Here is a 27,272-nt window from a genome sequence, read left to right as displayed (position 1 = left end):
GGTTACTTTGAGAGATCATAACAACCGCGAGAGTTTACATTATTTCTTTGTGAAATAGTAGGTACCAGACCTTAGATATTAAAAAGAAAGAATGTCTATATAATAGACATTATTTCGACACTTGGCAACGAAAATATAAGAATGATCTTTTTTTATATAAAAAAAATAATACTAATAAATGCAAATTCCAGTTTGCATCACACATCACCTAATATGGTATTAAACAGAGAGATAAAACAATAGTTCTTCAGTAGAAGCTGCTTAATAGATATATTTTTGGTGCCTGCAACTCTTTTCTGTATAGATATAAAGCAATCAAGCTAATTATACGCAGGCATTATCTATTAATAATGATTTCTTTCTGCCTCGGTGGAATTTTTCCTTTTGTTAAAGTCTTAGAATCGGCAAACATTGAAAAAACAAGCGGTTGAGCATCTTAATGGACTTATGTAACAGGAAAATAACGCCGCAGAATACAACAACGTTTATTCTCAGTTACATAAGGGACTGAGAAACCAGGTTAACTCAACTATAAAACTAACTGGGTTAACCTGTAAAATAATGAAATTTAAATCACCATCGAGCTTCCTCCACTTGTGCATGCATTTGTTTATTCCTGTGAGCCATTCCCAGAAGAGTTTATGCAATAGCAACTCACGAACTCTGAACAATGCTTAGCGAAAAGCATTGTTTACCTTACAGAATCAAATAAACTGACGAGTTCACTCCAATGATGATTGAGTATAGTGATACACTAGATCAGATACTATCGACGCTGGGATTCAACTCTCCTGTTCGTTGCTCGGAGAAAGTCCATTCATCCTATCAAAGTAGGTGACGATATATCCTTTTATGATAATGGTACAGCGGTGGCTTGTCTCGTTGAAAAATGGCGTTCCTATTGGTGGGTTTAATATTCGCCTACACTGGTGGTATTTGGTCGACAACGTCTTGCCTCACCTTATTCTCCCCTTCTTTGTTCCGTCTGTGGGAATAAAACATAGGAAGTTTTGATGATATTTCAAGACAATTGAAAGAGATAGTGTAAAAAATAAATAAACGCGCGCATGTGTTAACAGGGCGTAATAATGAGATAAAATACGCATGTTACACGAGATCTCGTAAAGAAATATGTCACATTTCACAACAGTGAAGCACTCGGCAAGCGTAAATGGCGTATTGTTGTGAAAATGCAAAATGAAATCAAGATGGCATATTTAATTTTTTGAATATAGTGTAAAAAATAGTATATATAAGTAATATACAGTATAGTAATACTAGAGTATTTTCATGATGAAATAAAAAAAACTTAAAAGGAATTTAAAATATTAATAATATTTTTATCTCTATAGTAATTATACATAAAATATTAATAATATTTTTATCTCTATAGTAATTATACATTTTGCTTTTCCTCTCCGTTTTGATACTACAGTATTTAATTACTCTTTTTTTGCAATCTGATTTTATGCTGAAAGTATTGTAGTGCCATCTATTGGAAGAATTTAAAATTTACTTTATATTACTTTAAATTCAAATACGTAATGTTATATAAAGTTACTCTATTGGTGCATGCACGGATTATTGCTGTACACTTCCACAAAACTTATGTACTTGAACAGTACATAAGTTTTTTTTTTTTGTGTGTACTTGTACAGAATGTTCGGAAAGTCCTGTGACTGTCATCAAAAATTAATTTATGACAAATCTAGATGTTAATTGTTTTCGTTCAGGGCTCGAAATCGAAAATTTTAAGAAACAGAACACTCGTTAGGACAATACATGCAGAGGGCAGTAAACACATCTAACATTACCGAACCGGAAAGGCGTTCCGACGTCCATTCCAAGCACCCAAGAAGGTTGCGTATGCAACCACCTAACGGTAGGTGGTTGCATACGCAACCTTCATACAAATAAAGAACTATGCAGTATTTCGCCTGGGGAAATAAGTTGTTTGAAAGTGGTCCAGTTTACGGCCGCGAAGAATGTCAACAGTACCGACTGTCAACAAGAGAAGAATAATAGACAGGCGTAAGTGCATCTGTAGATCTTTCACCGAAGAAATCACTTCTGAAACGGTCAGAGGAACATGGTGTCTCCTTGTACACAATGAGAGAGCACATCAGCAAACTATTTCAATATGAAAGCACATTAAAGTTGTGAGTTAGAGTTAAAAACCCCAAGTTATATAGACGTTCATTGTATAATGAATTAAGCAATGTAGAAACAATATGACACCTGTCAACGTTTCTGGAAGTTTTTTCCAACAATTTTTGAGAATCTCTTAAACTGCCACTTAAAAAATTATTCTCCGACGAACGTGCAGTTTACCGTAGCGTAGAAATAAGAATGTTTGTTTTTGGAGACAGAACTTCTGCGAGTCTCTGAGACGCAGCCCACCACAGTTTGTGATATGGGTTGCAATGCCCGCCACATCTATCTTGTTCCTTCTGTCTTTCTCTAACTGTCCTCTCAACTCACCACAAGATCCACACACTTTTAAATCTCTGGCCTTTACAGCGAACTGCATCACACGACAATGTAAACTATGCGGAGATGGGAGGAACCCTTGGTGCCGTTTGACTCTAAACACACTTTACATTTTTGTCCTCTCAACCAAACAACTTATTTCAGTACGATGTTTGGTTGAGATTAATAATATTAATATATTAGATCCACTTGATCACGTGGATGTTAACAAGATGGGAAACGGCTCATTTTTCCATCAGTATGGGGGAATTTTTGGAGCAATAAACAAATAACGAAATCTTTATTTGTCCTACCAAGATACATAAGTGGTGAGAGACAAATTCCCTTCACGGCAGTATATGCCAGGGGATTTACATATAATGCAATATAAAGGAATAACAACACCACCACTGAATACAGTATGTATACGTGTACGCATGTTCACATAAGCACAGCATTGAGTCACAGTGATTCCAGAACGCGCAAAACTGTTAGGCGACAGTAGCCTGAGCGAGCCACATCGCGGTTTGTTTCTTGTACTTCGGATCTTCTATTAGCCTTGCAAGGTCAATTCCAATTTGAGACAAGTTGTGGATTGATTCCAACGACTTGGCTGGTATGAACCTATCGGTCATTTTCAGCCTATTCGCTTTCATCCTCAGGTGATTTGGTGCCTCTTAGGCCAGATAGCGGGATGTGCCACTCACAAAGCTGCCAGAAGCACGGTGATGTTATCACTCCAGTCATCATCTTGATTGTGATTATCAGTCGTTTACAGGCAATAATGTCTGGTAAACGCTGTATTTTCAGCTGTTCAGCAAACTGCGTGGTCCTTATCTGATTGAGGAGATGGTGTTTACTATTGGCCCACTTCAAGAGCCAGAATTCAGTCACATATATACTCCTAATATGGGTTGTATATCTTATATATCTTGCGATTGTCGCAGTTTGTTTTACGTGCAAAAGGTGTTGTTTGGTTATCCAACATAGACAGTTTCATCTCTTTACAAGCCTGTCAACATGGGCCGTGAACGTAAGTTTGGTGTCAGATATTATTCCCAGATCTCTATGAGTTGTGACAATTGGGATAGGTGTGCCATTTAGTTCTGGATGTACGAGTGTAGGTGATTATTTTGAGAGCGTACACCATCTTTACAGTCTTCTGTGGATTTTTCTAAGTATATTAATTTTTCTAAGTATATTAATAGCTCCATAATGTTATGATTGATCTGGTCATACACTGCACTGTTAGACAAAGCCGGTTGGATGGTCGTCAATATCTTAATATCGTATTTAGAGAAAAGTAGATTGGCGATTACTCGGAAATTTTACCATCCCCTCGTCACCGATTGCTCTAAAGCCCAGATATGTGATAATGTTTTATCGAAGTTCATTAAATAGAAAGTGCCCCAAAGACCGCATAGATGAGGAGCTGAAATAAACTGCCCATGATGCAGTTGGTACCATCACACGGTTAGCACATTTCATTTTTATGGGGAGGACAGGAAGGGGATTCGGAACGTGCAGATAGGTAATTGCACTTTTGAACAACCTGTACCCAATGATGAGAAATATCCATCAAATAAATATTTAGGACAAAAGTCTCAAGCCACGACAACCACATAACATTATATAGTATATGTTAGGGGAAAATCAAGTTCACAGTTTGTACATAACTGTGAACAAACTAGGTTTGCTACGAATGCATCGAGACCTGAGTCTTCAAGGTCTTCACTATGCGGTACTTACTCATCCACCGACGAAAGCCCAGCCAGGATCGAAATCACGGTTTGAGTAATACCAAGTATTTTTAATAATTAGCAACATACTTCGGCACTGGGGCTGTTGTTGAGTTTTAGCCGGATCAGCAACTAAAACCCAACAACAACAGCTTCGGGGGGAGAAAAAAAAAAAAAAAAAAAAGAAACCCATGCTATCTTTGCCTGAGACCAACTAACTAGGTCACTCTGTAAAACAACAGGTCCATAATTCCTCGTTTTATTGACAGGATTCGAACTCTGGTGTTTTCCGTCAAGTGTAGGGAGGACACGGTGATTCTACCAACTGTGCTACCGCGGGAACTCCACTGGAGCAGTGCTTTTTATTTAAAGTTAGTAGTACAATACCGGAGAAAAGTCGTGGTGAAGGTGCCTCGACAATAAGAGATCAATGAATTCGTAGTAAACCTAACTTAATCACAACTACGTACAGACGTGAGGCTTTAAGTCTTAATTAATACATGCTTTGAAATTATATAAAATTTAATGCCTACAGCTTCCCCCAGAAATTTAAAGAGCAAAAATCATCCAGATCAATACTAGGACATTATCTATATACAATAAATAACTTTTACATCTCATACGCCATTGTAAATTGTTGGGCATATAATGCACTTGTTTACGTTTTTGCCTTCCTACTATTTGTTTGTCTTAGCTCCGGATGTCAGGTCTTCACTGACAACCTCTCATCGGTGGGCAAGTAGGTTTGGTACCTACTTGAGATTTCAGACAGAATTGATATCCAGGTCTGGGTAGACTCATAAATTTGGAGCCAAAGTGGGGTTCGGTCATATTAACTTAAAAGAAAAAATGTTGAAACCATGATAACAGACTTCTAACTTTGGAGACAAACTGGATTGCTAGAGTTTTATTTTTTTTTTCTGTGTCATGGTGCGTTTTCTCGTCTCGTATCTATCTCCTCTTTCCTTCTCAAATTGTTTGCTTTTGCACGTTGCAGTTTGTTTTTTTATCCTGAAATTAAAATCGTGGTAGTAAACCTGTCACTTTAGCTACAAACTGAGATGATAGAGTTTGGCTTCTTCTATTTAACGCTGCATTTCTTCATTTATCCTTCCGTCTTTTTTCTATCTTCAAACTGTTTGCTTTCGTCCACTGTCTGTCAGAGGTCTTTTTTTCCCCCTCGAGGTCTGGAGTTATTTTTACTTCCAAAATTGCGGTCTGATAATGACACATTTTAAATAAATCGCATATACTCTTCCACTGGTGGAGTGCTTTTTATTTAAAGCGTGGTGAAGGTGCCTCTACAATATGATATGGATGCAGTCGCAGAAAATCTAGTTTTCTCCTAGTTTCGTCTAGGAGGAAACTAGATTAGTTAAATGAAATGGTAGAAAATTTTAAATAAATTTCATAAAATACTTTGGAATTAAGATTTGTTTATAGACTGTTAAGAAATATTTAATGAGACCATTAATTAAGCAATTAAAGATAATGATAAATTATATATATACATATAAGTGTGTATTTCGACTGTCAGATACCTACCTACAACAGGGGAAAAATGTCTGTGTTACTCCAAACTCTTCAGAATCTTGGATGGTCTGCGGTAAACGTTCATTCAGCGTTTCAGGTACTAATGGCGCCACAAGCCCAGCAGTGACACAGATACCTCCAATAATGAGGAATGGAATAGTTCGGTTGTAGACACCCTGAAATATAATACATGACATTAGCATAGGCTCAATAGGGAAGAGAAAAGAGTGGACAACAGAAATAAGAAAATATTGCACAATTCTGATTGGTTATCAGAGATAGTTCAAAATTAAATGTTCAGAAAAAGTTAGTCAGTTAGGTGCTACTATAACGAATTAATTCAGTTAAAATTCTCCATTTTTCTAGTCAAAGTCAAAATAGACAGCATGTACTTACCAGATAAATCACGTAGGGCATGCATATGATAGCAAGGGAGGACACTGTGGACCCTATACTCATTCCAAGTGCTCTCACTGGAGTGGGGTATAACTCCGCTGCTTGCTGATAGACCACCATAAAAGCAGCGGCCGAACCGAATTTTCCAATCAGAGAAGCAACTATGGTCATCACTGTCATTTCTGAAAAAAAAAAAAAAAAAAAAAGAGACATCTGGTGTCGATTATTGATACTTTTACAATTATGCTTTCGACATAACGCGAATTAATAAATGTTCTTGAAGCGTAGCGATGTTATGTGTGGCAGTATTATTATAGCGGGGAGTGCACTACTCAGAAAAAAAAAATTAACCCATGCAATTGCAAAAAAGACTGCACTAAATGATGTATCCAAGTTTATAAACTGCAGTATTCACAAAATGTCCGATTAAGACATTATTTTGTTAATAGCGTTACTATTATAGCGCAGTAGATCAGTGACGGAGTGTTATTTCATCACTGTTTTTATGTGGTGGCAGATTTTCTAAATAAATTTTATATGATTTTCTACTCACCTGGAGGGAGAAAGGCTGGAACCAGACACGAAATACCGGCCAGCATGACAAAACACGTGTTGGCCCATCGGCGTCCGAGATGGTCCATCACGTACCAACCAATCGGAAAAGACGGGAGTTCGATAATTGACAGGAAAAAGTAGTTGAGAAAATCGTTATCTCCTAAGTTGGTGGCGTTGATCATGAGTCCAAAGTAGGTGACAGCAATAGCAGTCCTGTACAGGAGAAAAAAATAAATAAAAATTGAACGTCTTGTTCCGCATCCTAAATTATATGAAATGTACTATACATATGCTAATGAACTATATATTCAAATAAGGTGACCTAACCCTGACGTTCTGCCCGGTTTAACATTGTGATGATTTAATTTGGTAATAAATGTTTTGAAAAGTCTACTGTAACCTCAGGGGCTCACATTTTGTGAGTATGATGATATCCAGCTCAGGGTCCTGAGCTGGATATCAACATTCTTCTCTTCCTTGTGATTCCCTTTTACCTCTCTCTCTCTCAGGGTAACTCTGAAATTTCCTCAGGCTTCCTTGCACCATATGGCTAATGATGATGATGATAATAATAGTATTCAAAGATATTTGAAAATGCATGTTATAAAAGTTAAGAGTTATTACATGATTGAATATATATTATACTTCTATAATACAAATGCAAAGTAGCCATTTTATTTTATCCGGAAGTGTGCCAGATTATGATCGACTTGTCTGTGAAATTTGCAATTCATCAGGATCTCGGCGGTTGGTTTAATCAGTAAATACCCTTCTTTCCCAGTGAAATGCTTTTTTATTTATATCTATCTATTATATACACTGTATATCACTTCGTTCAATTTTTTTCCGTCAGAAGAATCAAAGAATGATTAGTAAAAAAAGAAAAACGCCTGCATCTGGATTTGACCACGCCTAACCGAAATTATAAAAACGCGCAATGAAACTCCTTTATGCATTACAGGATATTATATCCTGTTACAGGTTGTTATCGTTGTGCTTTAATGTCATGATTTACAGTATCAGTTAGTACTTTGTGTAACCTCATCAATTACTTGATTTCATATTTAAAAATTAACTCATTAAATCTTGGTTAATATCATCAACTCGAGGCCAGTATCGTGAATAAATATATATGCAAGAATAGTTTTGATAATATAATAGATTACAGCTTTGGGCTCTAATGTGTGTAATTCAGAATTCCTGATAGCCGCCTTTTTACTGGTCAAGTAGTTTCAGATTAGATTCAAGATCCCGAAAATTCTGGATCTACGAGTTGGCCCAGTGCGTCTAGTTACTTCGTTTTCCTATTCAGTTCTTTAAAGAATTCACACCTCACATTTTGAAGTATGGATTTCTTATCAGGTATCTTTATTATATCTTTAAATTATTAATTGCTTTTCGTTTTCCTAAGTATAAAGTCAAATGAAATAACCTTTTAAGTTCCTTACCAGTTCAATGTGACTACGAACAATTTCTTTCTTAGCTGGGGGTAGCGCAGTAGATCTATGACGGAGTGTTGGCTATCATCATTTTCTTCCGTATTCATGCTGTTGCAGATTTTCTAAATAAAAATGCAGAAAAAGACCTTAATGACTATTGTCATACATTCAACAAACTACAGCTTTCAAAATAAAAAAAAAAACAAAAACCACACATGTACATATGTGTATGTATAGTTAACTCACGTTTTTATTCTTATTCGTATTTAAAATTAAATTCCCACCCCCAGTGACATTTCACCGTATTCCAAATATGCTATTTTATTACTACTCTCAACAGACTAAGGCAATCTTAGAACACATTCAGTTTACAGAGGCAACTTTACAATTTATTCATTTATTTAACCGTAAAAATTAATTTAATTAAAGAATTACATAACTCATTTAATGTCATTTTATAGGTTTTTTTTTTTTTTTTTTTTTTGTTTATGTAAACGCCAAACACGAGAGGTATTAGAACCTATAGTACTTAGTACCATGCTTGGGTTGGAGGTTGAGAAGACGAAAGAAGATATTTGTTGACACTGGACTTGAACTTCTGCAGACTGTAATTTTCAGGAAATACGTATGAAGGAAGGTTGTTCCAGAAAAATGGCAGTTGAATGAATAAATGAGGAAGATGAAAAGTTGGTTCTGTGAGTTTGAAGTTGGACAGTAAATGGATGTTGGCTGGAGGCGGCACGTGTTCGGACTGTTTTGAAAGAGAGAGCGGGAATTATTTTTTTTTTTTTTTTTTTTTTTGATTTGGTAGTTGTTGGCGCATCGGCTTCTGTGGCCATATTGCACCTCCAAAGGTTTTTGCAGTACAGTGATCCAAGCCCGAGGCGGGAATCGAACCCGCGACCTTTGGGTTGCCGGGCAGGTACTTTACCCACTCGGCTAGCCCGGTCGGCAGCGGGAATTATAGAAGCCAATTCAGAAGAACAGTGCCCATGGAAGTATCTGTAGAAGAGGCATGCAGCAGAAACAGTACGTCTATGAGAGAGCGAGTGGTGAGACTCTGTTAGAGATTAATCATTAATTAATCTAACTGCCCTCTTCTGAATGGAATCAAGAAGCCTGAGAGAGGTTTTGGGAGCACCACCCCAGATGTGGGAACAATATTCCATGGCAGGGCGGATTTGCGATTTATACAGAGTGAGCAGCTGTTTTGTTTGGAAGAAAAGTAACGCCGAGAGAGGAAGTCAAAGAGCTCCAAGTGATTAGTGGAATTCGGAGAACGGTACAGACAACAGATGAATTTCACACAATGAGGTAGAGAGATTTTGAGCCAGAGAAGATCAAAGAGAGGAGATTCCAAATTGCCAAGTCTCTGACAGGGAATATCAGAACAGACATATGCAAAAAAGTACCTCCCCAAAAGAGATATATCATTTTGCCTAGAAATCGGAGTGTCACTAAAGATAAGCATAGGAGCAGAAGAATCCTTTTTGCGAGATATAAGACAAGACTGAGTTTTAGAAGGGTTGAAATCAACAAAGTTGTCTTTGTCCAAGTGGAGAATTACCTGAAGATCGACGTTTAAGGACTTGGTAGCAGATTTTCGAGAAATTGAAGCTGATTGAGCAGGACAAGGTTTCTCAAAATGGAAAGTGGAATGCAATGTGCTATCATCGGCAAAACTATGGATAGGATTACCAGTCAATGGAAGAAGGTCATTAATATACAAGAGGAAAAGAGTGGGGGAAAGAACTGCACCTTAGGGGACACCGGCATTAGTGGAGAAGTTAGAAGACAGAGAGCTATCTACCATCACACTCAGTGAGCGATCAGAGAGAACACTGGATAACCAATTACTAAAACCAGTTGGCAAACCATAAGATGGAACCTTGTTTAGAAGACCTTTATGCCAAACACGTTCTAAAGCCTTTGAGATGTCAAGAGCAACTGCTTGTGTTTCCCCGAACCTTTCCATTGAATTAGTCCATAAATGGGTAACACAAGCCAGAATATCATCAGTGGATCGACACTGACGGAATCCATACTGGCGATCGTTGATCAGACAGAAGGTTTCTACGTAGTTTAAGAGTCGGCGGTTAATTGATTTCTCCATTACTTTAGAAAGGGTAGACGTAATTGCAATGGGACGATAATTGGATGGCAGGGATTTGTCACCCTCTTTAGGAACTGGCTGGATATAAGCAAATTTCCAAGCAGAAGGAAAAACACCTTTGGAATATGAAAGTGCATAAAGGCCGCAAAGAATAGGAGTAAGTTCAGGAGCACAGGTTTTGAGAACAAGTGGAGAAATACCATCAGGACCTGGAGCTTTCTTAGCATCAAGATTCGTCAAAATCCTTCTGACATCCTTTTGAGGCACTGAATGGAGCGTGTTGGGAATGGTGGGAGGTGTTTTTCAAGATCATTGATACATGAGTTGGAAGAAAATGGGATGCTAGCAGGTCAGCTTTATCCTTGGCTGAAGTGACAACAGAACCATCTGGTTTGGACAGACGTGGGAGCAGAGATGGGCAAAAGTTGCTGCCAATATCTTTGGCAAGAGACTAGAATGCTCGGCTACCATTAGGGCAAGAAGCAAGTTTTCTACTCTTAGCCTGTTCGAACTCTAGTTTGAACTGATTAATAACTGCTTTACAATTGTTGCGAGCTTTGGTGTAGGCAGAAAATGAAACTGGAGAATTAGAAACAAGCCAATTACGATATGCAACATTCTTCTCTTGAACAGCATTAGCACATTTATAGGAAAACCAAGGTGTAGATAAAGGACGCGATTTTAAAGTGGAATGTGGGATAAAGGATTCCATTCCTGCAAGAATAATTTCGCTGACACGATCTGAGTAAACGTTGACATCAAAAGTTTTGAAACAGTAATCCGACCAAGGAAAAGAAGAAAAGAAGTCTCGCAGGTCATCCCATTTTGCATTCTTGTAATGTCAAACAACACGAGGTTGGGAATAACCATGAGATAAAGTCTCCATTGGAGAAGAGACAATCACCAAGTTGTGATCTGAAGTGCGTAAAGGACCTCTCACTTCGATCGTGTACTTAGAAGGGTTGTTTGTGAGAAAAAGATCAAGCGTATTGGCTGTGTGATTAGGATTGTGCGGTATTCTTGTAGGTAAATGAACAATCTGTGCAAGGTCATTAGTAATTGCCAAAGCCTCAGCTTCTCGACCAGCTGGGTCGGTGTGACTAGGAAACGGAAGCTAGCTGGAGTTGCGAACATTAAAATCACCAAGGAAAATTAGAAAATTAGCTCACTGTTAGGAAAGTTGGACTGGAGAAAGTCAAGTTGCAAAGAGAGGAAGTCAAAGAGCTCCAAGTAATTAGTGGAATTGGGAGAACGGTACAGACAACAGATGAATTTGACACAATGAGGTAAAGAGATTTTGAGCCAGAGAAGATCAAAGAGAGGAGATTCCAAATTGCCAAGTCTCTGACAGGGAATATCAGAACAGACATATGCAAAAAGTACCACCTTTGAGGCGAAAGGAATCATAAAGCGAATAATTTGGGCATCTGAGATGAGCAGTAGTTGAATCAACCGATAACTGAGATTCTGTCAGAAAAAGTACATGGGATTTGGCAGACTGCAAGTGGAAATGGACATCGTTGAGATTAGAATTGGGACCACGTATATTTGTGAAATGAATTAGGAAGTGCTTGGGAGGTTTAGATCTTTTCGCAGATAAGCTTGCCCTATTAGTTTGACAATTCATGGTGTATTCAATAGTAAGAAAATGTGGGGGGGGGGTGGGACATGCTGTATGAAGTAATGAAATTTTTGGATATGGCGTACACATGGTAAGAATATACCCAGCTCTTTGACATAACGTGGCCTCGACAATGCCCCCCGCATACACACTACCCGGACTCCCTCCAGTCACTATCTCGCAGAGTAGAGGCAGCAAGTTTATATACTAGCTGATCCGGAAGCCTCCTAGAGAGTTACCAATAGGTTCGGTCCGGTGTACTAACTAGCAACCGGCCTGCGAACACCGTTTTAGAGCTGTACCCTCAACATGTAAGGAAGATTGGATCTCGCCACGATGTTCATCATAACCTCAAAAGTCATCAATCATACTGCATGATGGAAGAGATAGGGAAGAGTTGACCGGAACTTAGCTCTAGAGACTAAACATGGGTTCCACCACTTCAAGCTTCCAATAAGCAAAGTGGTGCTATTGCACCGGTTGATGAGAGTCATCTACCACCTAGTACTGTCTGGTAACATAGAGGGGCGGCGTTCCTCCATGTGGTGTGGGCGCCACACCTCGACCCTGCTTACTTTGGTTCACACTTGGGTGGTCACCCACCATGTACTTGTGCATGGAGGTTATACCCAGGATTACTAACAGTCCCACCATCGTGAAGGTGCAAGCAGAGGATTCGGCTGTCACAGACCGTCCGGACTTCGCCGAAATTAGGTCCACTTGACTTGAGTGTCACCCGAAAAGGTTGGTGCGTAACATCATTTCTATACACTCGTAAACTAACCGGGGTTGGGAAGTGGCATCATTACATCACATCTCAGATTGTGAATGTCTTCATAACGAGTTGCCTGTCTCATTTTATCTCGAATAAGTAATACTTCTCGGTAGAGAAGACTACTATTACTTATTCGTAGTGGGTACCCTCACCCAGACGGCTGTTTCAAGGCTATTTGGTCCCTCATCGGTTAGTAGGTAAGTATCTCAATGGTGTAATAGCTAACAACCCAGTTGGGAATAAATTTCACAATATGAGAGATGCCAATTTGGATGTAGTTTGATACATATAGGATTTAGGGCTAAAATGATTCAGACTGCGAGAAGAGGTTACTGTACTAAATTATGTATGTTAAAAAATGTATTCTAAGTTTATAAACTATTCAAAAAATATCTGAGTAAGACATTTGTTAATAGCGTTACTATCATAGCGCAGTAGACACTCTCATCCACTATGTATCATAACTCTTAATTAAAGCAGTGTTACTGAAGATTTTAATTATTATTCAATTAAAGAACCAAAATTAATTCGGAATCGCTTCACAGCGCTACTGAAATTGTGAGGAAATTTTCCCACTGAACTGTATCAGTTGCATAATCTTTGAATAATGATTAATGATGCAATAAATGTTGGAAGAAATAAACTTAAAAAAAAATAATAAATTCAATAAAGCATTGCCATGAAGAAACAGTTTCTGTATGCACTGACAGGAAACTCCTTCACTGTCTCACATTACAGCCTGCTGTGCTTTTCGGTTGCTTTTGTTGGCAGCGGGTGTTTGTTTTTCAATGACAGAAAAACCCGAATAAGCATTTATTTTAACTAAAATTTAACTGTGGCAGCAATACTGTTCTAAATGCAAGAAAACCGATCTCTTTTCTTCCTGTATTTACTGAAAAGGATTAGCAGCAGCTTTTAAAAGAGGAAAATTTTATGAGCTCATCATTATCGTTAGACAATCTGCATAGGCAGCAAATAGTTAAGCCTAATTATAAGAATAGGTTGCTGATTGGCTCAGTGACCAGTGGTTTTCAACCGGGGTGCCGGAACAACATTCTTGGGGTGCCGTGTAATTTGGGTTTAAGTTACTTAAAGTTATTATTATTTTGAAATTTATATATTTATTTCATTATAAAAAGGATACAATATAAAGGGTACGGTACAATATCCATTGTACCGTATCTTTTTAATTTTGTGGTGATCTATAATTGATCTTTTATTTAGTACCTCTATATAAAGAATAAAATTATTATATATAGGTATATATTAAAAAGGTCTAAAACCACTGTGTTAGGTATTTCTTTTTGCCTAGGGGTGCCGTGAAAAAATTACTTGGACATTAAGGGCGCCACGAACCGAGAAAGGTTGGGAACCTCTGGCTCAGTCCAACACTATCATAAAAAAAAAAAAAAAAAGTCTGGTGATCAGTTAAGCTGAGTAAAAAAATACATCGTATGCTTACCTTTAACTTTCCTACGAGGTCACGAGGTACTTCCTTCTTGTTCTTCTTACATATTTCTTCTATAACCAAGGCTGCGTCTTGGTACTTGCCTTGAGACAGCAGAAATCTCGGAGAAGACGGAAGGGTGCTATAAATAGAGAGACGAGCGTCAAAATAATAAGGGCGAGCCACCTGATGAAACGTGCAAATCTCATTCCAACAAGTATCTCTCTCTCTCTCTCTCTCTCTCTCTCTCTCTCTCTATGATCCTTATGGGGATCTTTGAGACACCTCAATTTCCGCCTCCTATCTTATTTAAATAGCAACTTCCCAGAGTATTACTGGTTACCAGCTGTCAACAACAGTGTTTGCATTGCAATACAGAAATAAAACAGTGATACGATCAAAAAAAAGTTCCCGAACCGTATTTAAATGAAAAAAAAATGTTGTGTTATTGGATAATACATGAATAGCAACTTCAGGTTTGCATTTTCAAAGAAATAAAAATGTGCTTTCATGTGACATTATCTTATCTTTATGTTGATGTAAGCTATTTTGGACTCTACATTCAATGACATACTCGCTAAATCTTTTAGGCAGACTTTGGTAGTTAGCATATTTGCAGCTAACCACCGGACCAAGACTGCCTATTAACTGTAGAATATGAGTCCATATCCATTCTTATACTTTCTCTGAGCGGAAGTTTTTCTGACGCCACATAACGGTCAGAGGAATTTACAGAATAGGACTATAAGATATTTACTATACTTCGGTAACACGTGTATTCAACCACGGGGGATAGTTATCTTTGTATTTAAACTTTGACCACTTGACTTAGTGCCGAGCTCGAGCTGGTGTCCATCATTGATTTTTAGATATCTACACTTAACATACTGAGGGATGCGTATAGGTTGCAGCATTTCCAGCAGCGCTTGTAGTCTAGCAGATTCTATGACGTCCAGGAATCATTTTTTAAAAAGATGAAGAAATGCGGGTATTTAATTAATAATGTAGATCTCACTGTGTACTGAGCATTTCAGCACAAAAGTGTGGCGTACAACAGTGATAAAAGTATTTGACTGAAACATACAAACTTCGTCTCTTTTGTATGCTGCTAAGAGTGCTAATAAACATGCGATCAGAGGAAAGTACCTAGTCGATCAGAGGAGAGTATGAGTTTAAAGTTCAAGCTAAAAATGTAACTGAACCGGAAATGTCACTCAATTATTGGGTCGGTGGAGTGAAAGGTTAGCAGGCAATAATTTAAGTTTATAACACGAAACATTAATTAACGTATACAATATCTTCAGCATTGTGGCACTGGTCGTAAGGACGCCAGGGGAAGAAATGGGACAAGCTGTACAATGCGCCCTTCCATAACCCACTTCTCTTGACGAGCACTGACCTTTGTGGGTCATTTTGCGTCCTTTTGATCAGTGTGACCGCCGCTGACTTCACAGTAGGCTTTACAAGTAGCGAAATTTCTTTTGAATGAGTAAAGCGAGAGTAAAGAGGAGATTATTTCGCAACACTGAAGCCTGTTGTGCTAAATTACCCTTTAGTTGTTCGGGGGACCGGAGATCTGTATACTTTAAAATATTGAAAGAATGAAAGAGTTCTTAGGAGCCCCTTTGTTATGTGAAAAAAAAACTGTACTAATTGCTTGTAAATACAGTGACATCATGAATTATAATTCTTAGTGCATTAATTTCGTAATTCACTTAAAATTCATGACTCGTACTTACTTCCAGTAACAGAAGAACAACGCAATAGGAAGCGTGCTCACAAGTCCAAGGGTAATCCAGTGATGAGTCATATACGCAACCAGAGCTAAGAAACAGCTTCCCAAAGTCCACAACACCCACGATAGGCACACTAAAACAGATCGAGCTTTAAGTCCCACTTGTTCCACAGCTGTAATTAAACAAGGGAGGAATATTGTAATCTGCGACACACTAATTTATATATATAAATAAAAGCAAAATTATAATAATTAAGTTAAAGAAAAAACTGACAAATGGAAACGAACTCCACTACAAAATATATTTCCATATTATATTGTGTTACTTTAAACTTAAAAATCTAAATTTTTTTATATATAATTATTAATAGTCTCTCTCTCTCTCTCTCTATATATATATATATATATATATATATATATATATATATATATATATATAGAATCAAGTATGGATAAATGGATGTGAAAGTTACACAAAGTGCCAGTAACTAGAAGGGTGAGGAAAGTAGAAAAAGAAGTGTAGTAGATTTGTGATGAAATGTGAAAAAATGTTAATATCTAGAGGTTATGATGAATTAAGAAAATTATAGGCTGGATTGCCAAGCCAATATAAAGTGTGGGAGTAAAGTAAAATTAATATATCAAAATACTAATAAAATGAAAATGGTAATTTTCATTTAATGGTAATAAAATGTCATCAGATATGGGGGAAATATTATTAGTAAATGGTCTAATATAGGTAATGCAAAAATGCTTGATCTGATGTCAGCTGAAATAAATATTGATACACGATCAGGGGACTACACCTGACCATGTATCAGGAACTGCGTTTCTATACTTGTCCATAGTAGTAAAAGAAAAGTGAAAAGGGAACGAAAATGAAATTAGCACTTTCTAATACATGTATGGACAAGGACAAGCTATTTTTAAAATACATTGATTTCCTATCTATACAAAATTAAATCCTACACTAAATTCTACATACTGTATTAATATTAAACGTATTGATATTAATCATTTTTATCTCAACTCGATACTTATTTTCTACCTTCTCCATACTGTATTAGAAAGTGCTGATTTCATTTTCGCGTTCCTTTTTGGCCTTTCACTTTTCTTCTCCTACCGTGGACAAGTATAGAAACGCAGTTCATGATACATGGTTAGGTGTAGTTCCCTGATCAAATACCTGATCATGTATTAATATTTATTTCAGCTGACATCGATCAAGCATTTTTTGCATTATCTATATTAGACCATTTACTAATAATGTTTCCCCCCCATATCTGATGACAGATATACTATTTTCATTTTATTAGTATTTTGATGTATTAATTTTACTTTACAGTTCCCCCACTTTATATTGGCTCTCCAATTCAGCCCATAATTTTCTTAATTCATCATAACCTCTAGGATATTAATATTCTTTCACAAATCTGCTCCACTTCTTTTCCTACATTCCTCACCTTTCTAGTCCTGGCACTTTGTGTAACTTTTCCATACTTAATCCATACTTAATTCAATATTATATATTGATATATATAATAATTGATATATATATAAGTTATATACTCTTGCATCCTTTAATGCTGCTTTACGCTTTTCGGTGCATCTGTCATACCTGATTTATTAATCTTGCATTCACTGAAACAATTTCATCAACGTATACCTCTTTTCATATGTAACTCTTTAAACATTACCTTTAAGGGGTTACATTGAATACCCGTATATATATATATATATATATATAGAGGGAGGGAGAGATAGAGAGATCTTTAGCAATATTTACTTACTGATGATATACGGCATCTGGAAGTTTGAAGGCGAAGTAGCTCCAGTGACCATCCTCAGAATAGCAAAAGCGGTAAATGTTGGAGAGAACACGGAGAGAGTCCCAAACACCAACGCCATGCCGATATTAACAAAGAATGCCATCCTCCTACCATACCTATAAAATAGTACAGTTCATTAATTAGATTCGTTAAATTCAAAATTGCTCATCCCTCCAAAAAAAAAAAGTTATTTTAATATAAAGTAAACATTTATGAATGTACCAACTAAAGTGTACATAGAAGGCTTTCTCAAAAAAGGGGTAAAAAAACCTATCTCAAAACTCTGAATATGCACAATTAAAAATTATTTTTGTAAACAAATTGAGGTTCAGAAATATCCTCAGCCAATTCATTTCACCTGAAGCAGGGGTCTTCAGTTGGCTGCTCGAAAGTACCTCTATGATCTTTAACACAAGTTCTGAAACAATGATTTTGAGTTTTAGTATTTTTTTTTCTTAAACTAAACAAGTTTTTGACGTTTAAAATCTCTTCCTCCCAAGATCACAAGTTAAGTTCCCTATCCAAAATGTCATTTGACAACTGCAGAGTTTTCTAGATTAAACGGAAGAGTGGGTTTAGTTTAAAAAGAACAGACTGGTACCCTGTATGCAGAGTGTTTCAAAAGTGTATGCAAAAACGAATTCTGGGAAGTATGCTAGGAAAAGGAAAAGGATCACATAGGAATAGGAATGTGTCTAGTTCTGAACGTTTATGGAGCTCTGGCCGTTTGAATTTTAAAAATGGCTACGAAGTTTTGATTGGTAAAAAATAAATAAATGTAAGCAAACAGTATTTTTTTTTTTCATAGTGAGTATGTGTCTGTTTATTCTTATTCATTTTTTTCCATTCAAAACTCCACAGCCATTTTTTTAAATTTAAGCAGCTATATTCTTTTTATGCCTCTTATTTTGGACCATAGAATACTTTCCAGAATTTTTGTACATATTTTGGAAACAACTTTTATATCTGTTTATGAGAACTAAACTCGACAAGCCAGGCATCTCTCGGATATCATGTCAGTTGAATCTATCCATTATGGGGGGGGAAGTTTGTTTTTTTACCAATGTGGTTTATAAAACAATTTTATTTCTTAAAGATGTGTGAATACTATTTAATTTAGATAAGACAAATATAATTGTTTAAATTTTTTTCCCCTCTCAAATGTATTTAAATAAATGGCGTTCCAAAAAGAAGGTAACAGTTTTATCTTCCAGTGACCCTAAGTTTAATCTGAGAAAGTCGAAAATGATGGCATGAAGAATATGAAACCTGTACTTGATGTCTATCCACTTTATTTCAAAAGCACAATCTGTAGCCCTGATCAACATTTCAGGTCATTCGTATCTGTAATTTTGACTTCTTCGAAGTCGGCGTTTAACTTATCCCAAAAAAAGAAAGGGAAGTTGTGTTAAATGAATGAGGGGGACCAGGGCATTGGCCTTTTACATCTGATCTGTGCTTAATTGAGGCAGTTACATGCGTAATGGAAGCTAGTATGGTGGATGTACTATCTGTCTAGAGTGAAATGTTGGTTTATTTGCAATTCCAGTGACACAATCATGAAATAGCCCACACCGTGAATCGCATTGAATTTCATGATATGCTTGAGGATGTTTGGAATCCATATTCATATCAGCATATTGTGCATGTTGACTTTTCCCGGAACATGAAAGGTGGCTTCTTCCATGAAAAGTGTGCCTGGAAGGAATGCTTGCACCTTCGTCCAAACGAGGCAGCATGCTCACTGTGAAGTTCTTGCATTTGGGTATACTGTAGTACAGAACTTGGGATAATTAGCTGTTCTGCCATCTGCACACTTTGTATGCATCCTAAATCTTATATGTAAAACTATGTATAGAAATGCACAAATTTTTCTTGCTGAAAACTCTGAGTATGGAGTATATACTTCACATTTGTGTCACTGATACTGTTGTTCAGTCGACCATAACCTTTCTTCCACAATCACTTCCGGTCTCAATAAACTTCTGTGCCATTTTCGGTTAGTCTTTCGTAAGGTGGAAAGGAAGTTTTGCTATCTACATAACTGCATCAGGCTCTATATTTCAAGAGCAACTGGGCATTTTTTTCAGTGTAGCCATTGTCTGCACAACAGCATTACTGTTAGAAGCGCATTTGGAGGAAATGTAAAACTTATTCGGTGTTAATCCAGTTAGGGATTGACTGGTTATTATTATTGTATTTGACTGATTAAAACCTAAAGTTAACCGGTTATGTGAAACTAAGTAATTAGCTAATAAAATCCTAATTTATTTTTTACTAATTAGTAAAAGATTATTCCTTATCTTTGCAAACGCACAAGAATGATCTTATATTCGACAAAATAACTGTATGCGTACTATGTTTAGGTCGAGACTCCAGACCATGTTACAACTGGCCAAAAGGTGTAACGTGACAAACATCACGTTAAAATCTTTACTGTACTTTTAATTGTAATCGCCATCTTTGAGAAAGAAAAACTTGTCTGAATAAATTTGTGTTTAGTAACTAATAAATTTAATAAGTAACATCATTAGTCTTAATTAATATAAATAGTCCAAACCTTTTTCATATACAGTATTACAGACATTATAAAAGCGGAAATGATATCTTAATAAATATCACTGCCGTAATTAATTTATTTAGTTTTGTGCTACTTGTACATTCTTTAGACCCTAAAATACTGTTGAAAAACTTAAAAGGTGGGAAACAAACTCGAATTCTGATCTGCTTACCGAGATGGAAAGTATATTAGAACTTTTATCAGTGGATGGGATGCTGATATCTCTAGTCTTTCAGATTCGCACTAGTAAACAGCATTTCTGAATGACGTAGTATCTGTGTTTGTGTGCTACCAGAAGAAACGCAGTTGGATTCAAATAGAGCAAAATCAGTGGTAATTGTTCATAGGAGGTCAACAAGTTCTTAATAAAGAAACTGATCTGTTATTGCAGTTGCACAGTTGGCAACAGTGATATTTGTCTGTTTTGTACCTCCTACACTGATTGACGTTTCAGACACAAGAATAGCCAACAGTATTCTCTCTTTCCCTCCCTCTCCTTAAAGCATTCTCATATATGTAACGAGGATATAAAGACTGGATTTTAAAAATATATTAATAAACGAACTTTATAGAGTAATATAGCTATGCCTACAAGATCCAATGGTGAAGAAAAGTACGAAATACCAAGTTTAAAAAAAAAAAAAAAAAAAAAAAGGAATATAGAGTAAAAGGAGGTGGAATAAAGGAAAAAGAAAAGACCGTAATCTCTTACAAAAATTACGTTATCCACTAGTAACTATGAATAAAATAGGACCTATTTCTGGGTTAACATCACTCCATCTCAACACTAGATTGCATCACCGAAAGGAAACTGAAAGACGGGTAGTTCATTATTCTCATTCCTACAAGGCACCTCGCTTTCTCCTCTGAATCTATTTCCGACGCTAGAAAGACCTTGACTTCTTCCAAGCACTGTGATCCAATTCTGCCAAGATAAATAAGTTCCTACTTTCAGTGAAAGGGCGATAGCAACAGGCCAGGGGTGATGCGAGGTGAGAGAAGCCTTTTAAACGAGTTTGTTTACTTATTAACGAAGTAAACAGAGACGAGAAACAGTCTGAACATGCCACCAAGCAACGTTCGGGGCTTCTGCTATTGTCATCTGTAGTTCTGCGCATATTAAAAGTCAAAACATTTTGTGCCATACCCATGAATTACTTTATAAAAATAAAGGTTTACCACAAGACAACACAATGAAATATTTTCAATAATGGCCTTGCATTCAAGACGTTTTCGATTTTTTTTTAAATTCGTATGTAATTTAATTCTTGTAATTACTTATCTCATTATTTTTTATAACCCGAGGTACCCTATAATCCCGGTTTTTTATGCATCAAAACAGTCGTAATTGTATTTCAATATAAATATGGCGGAATTGGTGTATTTTTTTTTTAATGCTGATTTCGCATGTGCAGCCCGTTTTTTTTTTTTTTTTTTCCCTAGTATTCTCGGTTCAAGATATTTAATATTTAGTTTTAACATACTTAGATTTTGGTTTATCTGTTCATATTAGTTGTGAATGCTGACTTGAGTTCTGTAATCCAGGTTTTTCTAGACCTCGTTGCACTGGTCAGTTTCTGGGCTATTTTACTCCCACCTGCTCCTTGCATGTCAGACGTATATACGAGTATAAAGCGATCCTTCTAGACAGATAAGTAAGTCAGAATTATAAGTGTGTGTGAGTTAAGGTATTACATATTAGTAATCTTATGCTCATAGTTTTTGGTGTCAGTTGCAGTTGAACGCGCGTCAGCGTCAGTTCAACAGATAGCTTTTATTATGTGTGGATGTTTACAGAAATCTCAGAGTCTCTAGCGTCCCCAATTAAAGAAAACATTTCAATTTATTTTGGCTGCAAATTAGATGCTCAGGACAAGATGTGGATCCTCATATTCTGCACTAATTGTGTTTCTCATCTCAGAGACTTGTTAAAAATTAACTTAAAATACCACTGTTATTCGCTGTTTCTGCGGCGTGGAGGGAGCCAGCTAATCGTTTCAAAGACTTGTTTTTGCATACCCAAATTGAAGGAAGAAAAGAAAAAAAAAAAAAAAAAAGTACCCAAATATCCCAAAAGCCATTAGATCAGTTCGTTACAGTGACTACCTGTAACTGTTCCTCCAGAAACCTGGCCATTAGAAGAGGAAACCACAGATGAATCCAATGGAAACAGTTTAAACGATCTCTGAATTCAGAGTACAAATGCCCAAACCCAAATAAGCCTCATCGCTTAATTCATTTAATTGACTTATAACCAGTGGCGTAACTGTGCCAATGCAGTGCATTGGGACCCACGACCAAAAGGGGGGGCCCACTGCCCTCCTGTCCGAAACAGAAAAGAATTTAATTGAGTAAAAATGTAAGTTTTTTAGTTATGTTTATGATAAAATTTACTATGTCTACGAACAATAATTTTTTTTCATTGCTGCTGCTTCCAGGTCAATTTTTAAGGATTTATTTTTACCAAAACAAATATTTTCAGGGGGTCCACACTAAACCTTGCATTGGGAGCCACTTTTTTTCTAGTTACAACACTGCTCATAACTCGAAGTTAATTGACTTATAAATGATCTTGTGTGCGATTTAAATCTCTCTCTCTCTCTCTCTCTCTCTCTCTCTCTCTCTCTCTCTCTCTCTCTCTCTAAGGCACACTCAGAGCTTCTGCGATCTAGGCTGAAGGAATGGAACTTACTGCAAAAATATACAGATATATCTGTCGTATATGTATCGTTTTGAAGGATTTCCACAAAGAGCTTTCTCCATATTTTTCTATGGAAGATTCACTTTGCTATTGTAATGATGTTGATGGACCGTTTGATGCCCTTGGATGAGAACATAAACTAGAAGAACGGACGGTATTCGAAATTAAGTCTAGAAGCTGTGCTATTCCACAACTGAAATACAGTACATATCCATCTGTACCAACCGGTCATGCTGTCCACATGAAAGAACCCTATGAGAACATGTAATTTCTCTTAAGAAAAGTACAATAAGATAAATACAAGTGGCGCAACTGCGGAAATTTCAAAGTTACCGAGATCCTTTTAGGTTTACAATCTGGCTATACAAAATATTTTGTGGGTGTGTGTGTGTGTGTGCTTGCGCGCGCGCGCGCATGGGATTTTACCAAACTTATATTTGGTCCTCCTCATATGAATCTTGTACTTGGATAGAAAAATGCTATCTATAAGTCACTAGCTAAGCGAACAAACATTTTTACCACCGCTTCACACAAAGTTAGGTTTAATGAAGAATTTCGTAAAAGTTATGGACAGGAGTGGAGATGGCTTTCAATGTTTAAATTAAAGTTTCTATGCAAAGAACGTGTATTCGTCGGTCCACAGATCAAACAGTTAATGAAAGATGAACATTTTGAGAATCTTAAATGCTCTAGAAATCCTTCAAAAATGTTTGAACCTTTTTTGGGCAACAACAGAGCAGACAACGATAAAATCTTGATGGAGAATTTTTACACGCCTACCAAAAAATGCACTTCCGCCATTTCCATTTGAATTCAGTGCGTTAATGATGAATACGGTGAACGTTTTCATCAAGATATTGCTATCATTGAAAAACATTACCTAGGAAGGTGAAAACTCTGCATGCTGACGGACTACTACTGGACATTGATCAGAGAGGCTCCTGATCATCACAAAAAATAGCAAACAAAAAAAAAATTGACTTCATTTTGATGCTCATTATTGCAATATTTGTTACAGTTTCATTAAAAATTTCTATAAGCATAACCTGCATTTCTCGCTAAATCCAACAGTGCTAGCCACTATCTGACTTCAAATCTGGATTCAGCTCGTCAAAATTCATATTTCGGAAGAAAAAAAAAAAATCAAAAGCGTAAAACTGTGCTCAGTATTAATCACATTTCAAATCAATTCAACAACTATTTCCCAATCTCTGTAAACTACGTTTATTTCACACACATAACAAGAATATTTCAGTTTATGGTTTTTCAGTCTCTGCATAAGATAATTGAGAAGCCCAGTAGTACTAAGAGTGAACTGACCTGGAATAAACGCTGGCTGGTGTATTAAAGTGGTACAACAAGGGCTTGTACTACTATACATTTTATTCTTCAAATCAAAAGATATAAGCAATAAGTTTGTTCAAGTCTTAGGGATTAGAATCGATTTTTGCTCTTTTGTTAATAGAGAGATCATTAATAAATAGCAGGCTTTAAATAGTGTAATAAGCGAAGACAGAACCATTTGACATGCTAGAGAGAGCGCAGTTCGAAGAATATCGGCTTCTGATATTACCCTAGCACTGGGGGATGGCTTTGACAAGGCGAAGGCCAGGACAAAAATAGCTACAGACCAGCACGTGGCAGATTTGTGTTTCAGGTCTTTATTTTATTTACTAGCTTTACTGATGGACGGTTGACAGCTGAGAGAATTTTTAACCCTGACCTTGAAAATAGTATGAAGGCATTCTGGAAACATGAAAAATCACTCTTACATGTATAAGTTACCAGTGTCCCCGCCCCCTTTTAAACTGTTTCCTTTGCATGTGTTTTTTATTTCGCCGTACAAAATTAAGTTTTCAAACAGTTCTTGACTTTGTATGACAGGGCCACTTCTATTAAATATCCCCTGCTTTCTCTAAGAATTTACTTTATAAATACTTTTCTCAAAATTGCTAAATTTCTTGATGTGTAAATTAAGAGCCTTGTCCCTACTCTCTTCGAAGAGACGGGCCCCTTTGAAGAATTTGAAAGATCACTTACTTGTCAGAAATCATCCCGAACACAAAAGTACCAATTACACTGCCGACATTCGCCAGAGTTAAAACCAGACTAGGAAGCCCAGATCTGTCACACACCAAGTCCCACTAAAATGATATAAATTGGCAATCAAAAAATGGCAGTAATTCAGAATAATTATTCAGAAATAATTATTTCTGTGGCTCGATTCTAGAAAGGTTAAAAATTAAACATTGTCAATTTTTATTCATACTGTGTTTATAATATGATTGAGCTATTATTTTGTTGTACCCCTCCTGATTTTTGATTTGACAGCGAATTTCTGGCATTCGTAGTAACAGAAGAGAGCTAGACATTGGCCATTTTAGCATACGAAAGGTAAACAAAATACTAACTCAATGATATTATAAACACAGTATGCATAAAAATTGACATTGGCCCTTTTAGGACCAAGCCACAGATATATTATATGATTGTGGGGATTTGCTCACAAGCAGAAAAGTTGATATTAACATATATGCTAATATCAACTTTTAATATAATCAACAGTTCATTATCGTATAATACGATTTAAAAAATTATACACAATAACGATTAATTCACTTTTGTTTTCCTTTTTTTTTTGGCAAAGGTACAGAACAGGATATATCTCCAAAAAATTGGTGGGCAACGGTTCGAAAAGGGGACATGATCATAATTTCAAAAGAGTTCCACATTAACGGTTTATTCACTTTTCCGATTTATGAACAAAAGCATAAATAATATCTCCAAGAACTTAAACTCAAAAAGGTATAATAATATTTTCATTTTTAATATAATAATTTTTATTTTCAATTCAAGCTTATCTTTGTATCTACATCATTAAACAATGTACAGTATATGAAAATAAATCATACTCAAAGCTCCAGAAGAGAGAATCTCTTATCGTATTAGCTATATTAGAATATCTTGACACTGTATTTTAAAATAAATGAACAGAGTGAAAAAGTTGCTGTGCATTAATTTGATTTTAAACATTTTAGTTTAAACTTTTGATAGTTATATTTTGGGAAAATTTTCCAGATAATTTTTAATTTTAGAGAGAGAGAGAGAGAGAAAATTTTCTTTACCTGTGATGCAGCTGTTGACCAGTAGATGGAGCTATCATACATCCAACCATCGGAGCAAGCTTTTGTTGGCCAGTCCGGATGAGGTGACGGGAGCTCTCCATTATTTCCGGATGTATTCAGAAGCATTTGCGTATAGTCTATGTCGTACATATGGCACTTGCTGTACCTTTCTTCTCCGTGCATAAACACCTGTGGGATGCTGAGCATCTTCTGTTCATATAACGTTAGATTGGTTGTAGCAAACTGTGGCACCTGACACCAGTGATCTGGGACTGCAACCATGAAAATCACATTCATCACATAAAGAGCGCTCATAAAAGTTGTTGGAATCATGAAATACCAGACCAGAGACTTCTGGTAAGTCCCGTAGTCTCCTGCTTCTACCAGTATTTCTTCAAAATCCATGTTCAGAGCTTCAATAACAGGACGTGCTTCGGAAAATCCACTCTTCGCCACCTGCTAAAAGGATTCACAAGTGAGTCAGAGACAGAACATGCACTCACGTATGCACACACTCTCACACAACGGCATCGAGCTACAAGATCCTGTAGGAACCACACTGTCTGCAACTTTCTTGCGACTTCACCAAAAATACTACAAACCTCCATTTTATAGAGATTAAGTAGCGTACACACATTCACGTGCTATGGCGAACGTTGACGTCACAGCGCTTCTCATTATCGTCATACACGTGCGCAGCGAAGATCGCTTCGCTTATCGAACGACCCATGAAGAGAAAGAGGGAGAGAGTAACCCTGACATCGATGGAAGCAAACGGCGGACTAGAAGGCTGGTTAGTTGCGAACTGCCTGGCACCCAACCAGCTTCCTAAATAAAGTGAGCAGAAGACAGTAAGCAGCGAGGCAAAGCTCACGCCATCTCCAAAATGGTTTCGATCAGTTCTGTAGAGATCGGTTATTCTATATCTCAATCTCTAACTCACCCTCTCTTTCTCCTCATTAAATTATGAACAAATCATTTATTCCCATTCAGAATTTTGCAAATTTATAAAATTCTTTTTCTATAATATTATTTAAAATTATTTACTGATATGAGAAAAATATTAAGAACTTTTTTGTAATATTCATAAAATAACAGAAAGCATTAGTGATTGATTTTCCAAATTTATTCTCTAATTATTTTTTTCCCCTAACAACAAATGAGAGTTACTCATTGTCTACTATTAGCAAAGAAGGAAAAAAAAAAAAAAAAACAGTTTGGATTTCATTTCTAGC

General features: G+C 36.5%; 1 protein-coding gene across 1 annotated transcript; it reads right to left on the bottom strand.

Annotated features, from left to right (window-relative positions):
• Positions 1–178: 178 nt before the first annotated feature.
• Positions 179–26,632, bottom strand: LOC150077212 (carcinine transporter-like). Its single transcript, XM_090386108.1, has 10 exons — positions 26,038–26,632; positions 24,953–25,056; positions 17,613–17,767; positions 15,827–15,995; positions 14,103–14,229; positions 8,141–8,253; positions 6,691–6,905; positions 6,138–6,319; positions 5,754–5,917; positions 179–985 (listed from the first exon to the last, which is right to left on the bottom strand). Exons 1-10 carry the CDS (start codon positions 26,440–26,442, stop codon positions 922–924), a joined length of 1,698 nt encoding a protein of 565 aa, XP_090242234.1. The 5' UTR covers positions 26,443–26,632; the 3' UTR covers positions 179–921.
• Positions 26,633–27,272: the final 640 nt, after the last annotated feature.

The sequence above is a fragment of the Mastigoproctus giganteus genome, chromosome 12, assembly GCF_048544385.1.
Source record: "Mastigoproctus giganteus isolate SK-2022 chromosome 12, ASM4854438v1, whole genome shotgun sequence".
Taxonomy (NCBI): Eukaryota; Metazoa; Arthropoda; class Arachnida; order Uropygi; family Thelyphonidae; genus Mastigoproctus; species Mastigoproctus giganteus.
This window is presented reverse-complemented; position numbering and strand designations above follow the sequence as displayed.

Excerpts from the sequence above, each read along its gene's own strand:
- LOC150077212 (XM_090386108.1), bottom strand. The coding sequence starts at position 26,442 with ATGGATTTTGAAGAAATACTGGTAGAAGCAGGAGACTACGGGACTTAC. Across the intron at positions 15,996-17,612 it reads CCAGATGCCGTATATCATCA|CTGTGGAACAAGTGGGACTT; the intron begins GTAAGTAAATAT and ends GTTTAATTACAG. Across the intron at positions 6,906-8,140 it reads TTCGTAGTCACATTGAACTG|GACTGCTATTGCTGTCACCT; the intron begins GTAAGGAACTTA and ends TCTCCTGTACAG.